Here is a 7733-nt window from a genome sequence, read left to right as displayed (position 1 = left end):
GAGAGAGGAGGAAGCAGGCTCCCTGCGGAGCAGAGAGCCCGATGCGGGGCTCGATCCCAGGACCCTGGGATCATGACCTGAGCCGAAGGCAGAGGCTTTAACCCACTGAGCCACCCAGGCGCCCCAAGAATCTTTTTTTTTCTCATTTTATTTATTTTTTCAGCGTAACAGTATTCATTCTTTTTGCACAACACCCAGTGCTCCATGCAAAACGTGCCCTCTCCAAAAAGAAATTAAAGGCATCCAAATTGGTAAAGAAGAAGTCAAACTATCACTCTTCACAGATGATATGATACTATATGTGGAAAACCCAAAAGACTCCACTCCAAAACTGCTAGAACTTGTTCAGGAATTCAGTAAAGTGTCAGGATATAAAATCAATGCACAGAAATCAGTTGCATTTCTGTACACCAACAACAAGACTGAAGAAAGAGAAATTAAGGAGTCAATCCCATTTACAATTGTACCCAAAACTATAAGATACCTAGGAATAAACCTAACCAAAGAGACTAAGAATCTATACACAGAAAATTATAAAGTACTCATGAAAGAAATTGAGGAAGACACCAAAAAATGGAAAAATGTTCCATGCTCCTGGATTGGAAGAATAAATATTGTGAAAATGTCTATGCTACCTAAAGCAATCTACACATTTAATGCAATCCCTATCAAAATACCATCCATTTTTTTCAAAGAAATGGAACAAATAATCCTAAAATTTATATGGAACCAGAAAAGACCTCGAATAGCCAAAGGAATATTGAAGAACAAAGCCAAAGTTGGTGGCATTACAATTCCGGACTTCAAGCTCTATTACAAAGCTGTCATCATCAAGACAGCATGGTACTGGCACAAAAACAGACACATAGATCAGGGGAACAGAATAGAGAGCCCAGAAATCGACCCTCAACTCTATGGTCAACTCATCTTTGACAAAGCAGGAAAGAATGTCCAATGGAAAAAAGACAGCCTCTTCAATAAATGGTGCTGGGAAAATTGGACAGCCACATGCAGAAAAATGAAATTGGACCACTTCCTTACACCACACACGAAAATAGACTCCAAATGGATGAAGGACCTCAATGTGAGAAAGGAATCCATCAAAATCCTTGAGGAGAATGCAGGCAGCAACCTCTTCGACCTCAGCCGTAGCAACATCTTCCTAGGAACAACGGCAAAGGCAAGGGAAGCAAGGGCAAAAATGAACTGTTGGGATTTCATCAAGATCAAAAGCTTTTGCGCAGCAAAGGAAACAGTTAACTTTGAAACGTTTTAATCAGGAATGGATGCTGTATCTTGTCGAATGCTTTTTCTGTATCAGTTGAGAAGACCATGTGGTTTTTCTCTCTTCTCTTGTTGATTTGTTCTATCACATTGATTGATTTGTGAGTGTTGAATCACCCTTGCAACCCAGGGATGAATCCTACCTAGTCACGGTGGATAACCTTTTTAATACACTGTTGGATCATATTAGATAGGATCTTGTTGAGAATCTTAGCATCCATATTCATCAGGGATATTGGTCTGAAATTCTCCTTTTTGGTGGGGTCATTGCCTGGTTTGGGGACCAGGGTAATGCTGGCTTCATAAAAAGAGTCTGGAAGTTTCCTTCTGCTTCAATGTTTTGAAACAGCTTCAGGAGAATAGGTATTATTTCTTCTTTGAAAGTTTGGTAGAATTCCCCAGGGAATCCATCAGGCCCCAGGCTCTTGTTTTTGGGGAGGTTCTTGATCACTGCTTCAATCTCGTTACTAGATATTAGTCTCTTCAGGTTGTCAATTTCTTCCTGATGCAGTCTTAGAAGTTTATAGCATCCATTTCATCTAGGTTGCTTAACTTATTGGCATATAGCTGTTGATAATAATTTCTGATGTTTGTTTCTATTTACTTGGTGTTATTCGTGATCTTTCCCTTTTCATTCATAATTTTATTAATTTAGGCCTTCTCTCTTTTCTTTTGCATTAGTTTGGCCAATGCCTTATCGATCTTATTGATTCTTTTAAAAGACCACCTCTTAGTTTCATTGATGCATTCTACAGTATCTCTAGCTTCTATCTCATTGATATTTTCTGTAATCTTGGTTATTTCCCTTCTTGTGTGTGGAGTTGGCTTAATTTGTTGTTGATTTTCCAGTTCTTTAAGATGTAGAAACAGCTGGTATATTATGGATTTTTCAATTTTTTTGAGGGAGGCTTGGATGGATATGCATTTCCCCCTTAGGACTGCCTTTGTTGTATCCCATGGTTTTGGATCAAAGTGTCTTCATTCTCATTGGTTTCCATGAATTGTTTAAGATCTTCTTTGATTTCCTGCTTGATCCAAGCGTTATTAAGCAAGGTGGTCTTTAGCTTCCAGGTATTTGAATTCTTTGCAAACGTTTCCTTGTGGTTGAGTTCCAGTTTCAAAGCATTGTGATCTGAGAATATGTGGGGAATAATCTCGATCTTTTGGTATCAGGTGAGCCCTGATTTGTGACCCAGTATGTGGTCTATTCTGGAGAAGGTTTCATGTGCACTCGAGAGGAATGAGTATTCTGTTGTTTCAGGGTGGAATGTTCTGTATATATCTATGAGGTCCATCTGGTCCAATGTGTCATTCAATGCTCTTGTTTCTTTCTTTCTTTTTTTTTAAGTTATAGGGAATAAAATTTATTTTGGCAGATAGTGTTAAACAAAATTAAAGTTGCATACATTAGTAACATAACTCAACGTCCTTAAATTGGTATAAGTGTGACACATTTTCCTGTGTTCTGCTAAATCACCATAACCTAAACTGCTTTATAAAACTGATGTGTTGAAATTTATCTTTACTGCTTTCGCTCACGCTCTGATTCCAAACAAAACTTTTCATAAGCTTCTTCTATCTCTGGGTCCATCTCATCATCAATATCATCCAAGTATTGATCACCAGCCCCTGATAAATCTGTTCCATTTTCTTCATAATCTGGAAAAAAGTCTTCTCTTTCAAGTAACTCTTGGTATTTCTCTTGATAATCTGGATCAGCCACGGTGACAGGAACACCATCAGAGGTATAAAATGTTGGTTCATTCATAAAATAGTTAGGATCATTTTCCGGTGTTGCTTCTCTGTATGTTGAGGTTGTGTGAACTCTACCCCAGTTACTTGACCGGAGTTCCACAAGCTTCAAGAGCATTTGTTTCACATCTCTGCTGAAATTGGCATCTAGGACAACATTTTCAATTCTCTGAATGATTTCTTCCATATCAGTCTTTCCTTTCTCCTTCCAGGCATCTTCCAAAACTGACCCTGTCAACTTCAGTAATTTTACTGCACAAATTAAGTTGTCATCCATAGGATTAGAAAAGAGGGTGTTCAGCAACTCCCAAAGACCAACCTGAAGAATATCTGCTCGTGTAACCTGTCCATTTGTTCCCTTGATCTCCAGGTTGAGAGAGAGCTTTCCCAGGAAGAGGACGAATGCGTGGAATCGTTTCTGAATCACTTCGTCGCCTTTTGCAGCTTGATCTTTAAGTTCATATTCAGTCCGACATCTTTGAAGCAGCAACTGTCGAAAGTTGCCACTCTGTGGGCTAATTGTCAGATGATGGGACAGGTAATTACACAGGCGAGCTCCCATGTAAGAGAAATTTGGGATAGACGTGGCCTGTTGATAGATGAGTTCTACAAGTTCTTGCAAAGCATCATCTGTTGTAACCCAGCCATTCAAGGTCTCTGCAAACTGTTCAATTTCAGTTTCAAAACTGCCAGGCTACTCTGTAAGATGATTCAAAAAATCCTGAACATATTCTGATAGAGTAGGATAATCCTTACAACCATCTTCATAGGATTCTGTATAATTAGAAGAATAACCTGATGGGTAAAATTCAGGAGCATTCGCAGACAGCTTAGACATTAATACAGGAGCTACAACCACCTGGGTTTAAGCCATTGCTGACTCCAAGTTCTGCTCTGGGATATTATCCTGTGAACTAGGTGGAGCTCTCAGGTGCTTCGTTTGTTCCCAGGCGGGCCTGACCTACGTGGTGGTTCTCAGGAGAGAAGTGCCAATGCTCTTGTTTCTTTATTGATTTTCTGCTTGGATGATCTGTCTATTACTGAGAGTGGCGTGTTAAGATCTCCTGCTATTAATGTATTCATATCAATATGACTTTATCTTGATTAATAGTTTTCTTATGTAATTGGCTGCTCCCATATTGGGGGCAAAAATATTTTCAATTGTTAGATCTTCTTGGTGGATAGTCCCTTTAAGAATGATGTAGTTTTCTTCTGTATCTCTGACTACAGTCTTTACAGTCTAACTTATCTGATATGATAATCGCTACCCCAGCCTTCTTTTGAGACCCATTGGCATGAAAAATGCTTCTCCATCCCTTCATTTTCAGTCTGGATGTGTCCTTAGGTTCAAAATGAGTTTCTTGTAGACAACATATGGATGGGTCCTGTCATTTTATCCACCCTGCAACCCTGTTCCATTTTATGGGTGCATTTAGATCATTCACATTGAGAGTGATTATTGGGAGATACATTTTTATGGATATCATGTTACCTGTGAAGTCTTTGTTTCTATAGATTGACTCCATATATTTCTGTTCAATGATATTCCTGGGGTTTTCCTCTTTTATAGAACCCCCTTTAATATTTCTTTCAGTGATGCCTTAGTGGTCACATACTCTTTTAAAACTTGCCCATCTTGGAAGCTCTTTATCTCTCCATCCATCCACTTGCTGGATAAAGTATTCTTGTCTGCATGTTTTTCTCATTTAGCCCTGAATACATTTTGCCAGCCTTTTCTGGCTTGCCAGGTTTCTGTGGACAGGTCTGATGTTATTCTGTTGGGCTTGCCTCTGTACATAAGGAATCTCTTTGCCCTAGCTGCTTTCAAGAGTTCCTGTCTAAAATTATGACTCATCATTTTCACAGTCAGGGGTCTTGAGGTCTTTCTAGATTCTATGATCTTGGGGGCATACCTTTCTGCCCCTAGAACATGAACGCTGGTTCCATTTACGAGATTGGAAAATTTTTCATGGAGACTTTGTTCAACTATATCTTCTAGTTTTCTTTCTTTCTCCTCCCCCTCAGGGATTCCAATAATTTTTACTTTGGAACTTTTCATGGCATCATTTATTTCCCTAATTCTGTTTTCATGGCTTCTAAGTTGTTTCTTTCAGCTTTCCTCCTGATCCTTTTTCTCTATCTGTTTGTCCTCCAAATCACTAATTTTATCTTCTGCCTCAGTTACCCTAGGTTTTCGAGAATTTAGATTATATTGGAACTCATTGAGAACATTGTGAACATCATCCCTGGTGGCTTTCACTTCTGCCCTAATCAATTCCATTTTGTCATCAAAGGCTTTCTCCAACCTATTGCCTGGATAATTGTTAGCCTGAATTCCCTTTTCGACATACTGTTTATTTCCATATCCAATAACTCTGATGGAGAGGGCCCAGCCCCTGAAACTTTCTTCTGTTGGGTATTCCTCTTCCTAGTCATTTTGGTGAGAGATGGCTGAACAGATGTGTAAGTGAATGTATCAACTGTGGTGCAAGCTAGGTGTACCCTGGAATGCTTTTCACCAATCAAGAGTCCCCACCAAAAAGAAAGAAAAAAGGGAAAAAAGGGGGGAGAGAATGAGAGACATAGGGAAAAAAAGAAAGATAAAAGAGAAGGCCGAGCCCAAATAGGTCCCAAAGTAAGATTTATGAAGTAAGCAAAGAAAAACAGATAGATGACAAGAGAAAAATAAATAAATAAATAAGAACCCCATCAAAATGAACCCAAAGTATATAATTTATATACTACCAGAACAAAAACAAATACACAGAAACACTGACAGAAGAATAAGATGGGCAGGTGGTTATCAATTCTCAGTGTGGGCGAGGAAGTTTATTTTGATTCTTCCCAGATGTATCTTGATATCTTTGTTAAAGAACTCAACTATCCTGAAATAAAGGGGGATTAAAACTGGTTTACCTATAGGGGTAGCATTGATTGGGTGAAGGGGATTGCCTTGAAGCTTATCTCTATATGAATATTAAAAAATAATAATAAAAGAAAAGGAAAGAAATTAAAAAATAGAAAAGGAAATGATAAACACAGATATATGTATCAAAAAAGTACAGGTTAAAAGTTTAGTATGGAATTTGATGTATTGAACATCTCATTGTGATGGCAAATATGTTAAAAAGGAATATTTTAAAAAAAATGAAAAGAGCCAGAATAGTGGGAATGAATTAAAAATAAAAGTTGTATCTATGAAGTAGTGGTGGTTGTCCTCTTGTTTTTGTTTGTTTGTTTGGTTGGTTTTTGTTTTGTTTTGTTTTGTTTTTGGCTGGCTTTCTTGGGGAGTGGCCTGTCACGTGGCTTTTCAGGGAGTCTTGCTAGAGTTGAGTCCTCCTGCCCCCATTAAGGGGCTGGGCTCTGAGGAAACTGGTTTTTCAGGCTTTTATTCTCTGGAGGGTTTTGTTTGTTTGTTTGTTTGTTTTTTCTCCCCTTGATGGCTTTTGGCGGTTCTTTGGAGGTTTAGAGAGGAAGGCAAACTGTACCCAGACCTCCATCTCATAGAGAAGCCTCAGTCTGTTCCCCTCTGGGTGCTCCAGAGCACATAAATTCCCCCAGTTCCCCCTCTGCCACTGGCAGATCACATCCCCAGTCACAATCTCTGGGGTCACAGGAACTCTCGCTTGTACCCCAAACCATGAGAAATACTAGCCGCAGCTGTCTGGGCAGGTCCAGACCACCAGAGAGGTCCCAACAAGAGAAACCACACTGAGATTTTCACACTGGCCCGGGTTTAGAGTTCTCAGACTCTCTGGGTCCTAGCGAGCCACAAGCCTCTCTCAGGGGAGGGTGTGGGGTGCTACTCAGACCCTCATCGAGCACTTGCAGAGTGCAAAAGGCTGTGGTTCTGCCAGCTGGCATCCACAGCAAGCTGTGGCATCCACAGCAGGCTCCTTCACCCACACAGGAGACGCCACCCAAACGCTATCAAGTGCGCCAGCGGCTCAGAGACCAAGACCTGGTTTCTTTGTTGCACTCTTTGGTTCCCTGCTGACAGTGGCAATCCTGGGACTGTGGGCTTAAGCCCCTGTCCCTAACCGCCCAATTCCACCAATTTCCCTGTAAGATCTTTTGCTCTCTTTGAGTGCTTTCAAGCAGACTCCAAGTTAATGCTGGTCCCCAATCACAGTACACTCTTGTATTGGGGTATTACTTTCCAATTGGTTGCTTCTGGTGGCTCCCTCCCCCTTTTGTATATCTTCCAATATCAGGCCGATGTTCTCACTCTGCTTTACCTGTCCACTGGTGTCTTCTGCACCGGTAGAGACCCAGAAGCGTATAATTCTAATTTCAGGCTGATTTCATGGGTGATCAGAGTTCTTTGATAGGTAATCAGCTCACTTTAGGAGACAGGTTGAAAGAGCACCTCCTCCTACTTCTCACCATCTTGTCTCCGCCCCCCCCAAGTGTTTTTTTTTTTAAATCTTATTTATTTATTTGACAGACAGAGATCACAAGTAGGCAGAGAGGCAGGCAGAGAGAGAGGAGGAAGCAGGCTCCCTGCTGAGCAGAGAGCCCGATGTGAGGCTTGATCCCAGGACCCTAGGATCATGACCTGAGCCGAAGGCAGAGGCTTTAACCCACTGAGCCACCCAGGTGCCCCCCTCAAGTGTTTCTAACTGGAACTCAGTGCAGTATTAAATGCAAGGGCTCTCTCTGGGCAGGCCATGCCATGGAGAGCTCTGTGCATGGGT

General features: G+C 40.7%; 1 protein-coding gene across 1 annotated transcript; it reads right to left on the bottom strand.

Annotated features, from left to right (window-relative positions):
* Window positions 1-2725: 2725 nt before the first annotated feature.
* LOC123937047 (polyadenylate-binding protein-interacting protein 1-like) lies at window positions 2726-3925 on the bottom strand. The gene is given in 1 exon segment (XM_045997544.1): window positions 2726-3925. A coding segment is annotated over 1 exon segment (1104 nt). The 5' UTR covers window positions 3911-3925; the 3' UTR covers window positions 2726-2806.
* Window positions 3926-7733: the final 3808 nt, after the last annotated feature.

This window comes from Meles meles, chromosome 2 (genome assembly GCF_922984935.1).
Source record: "Meles meles chromosome 2, mMelMel3.1 paternal haplotype, whole genome shotgun sequence".
Lineage (NCBI taxonomy): Eukaryota > Metazoa > Chordata > Mammalia > Carnivora > Mustelidae > Meles > Meles meles.
This window is presented reverse-complemented; position numbering and strand designations above follow the sequence as displayed.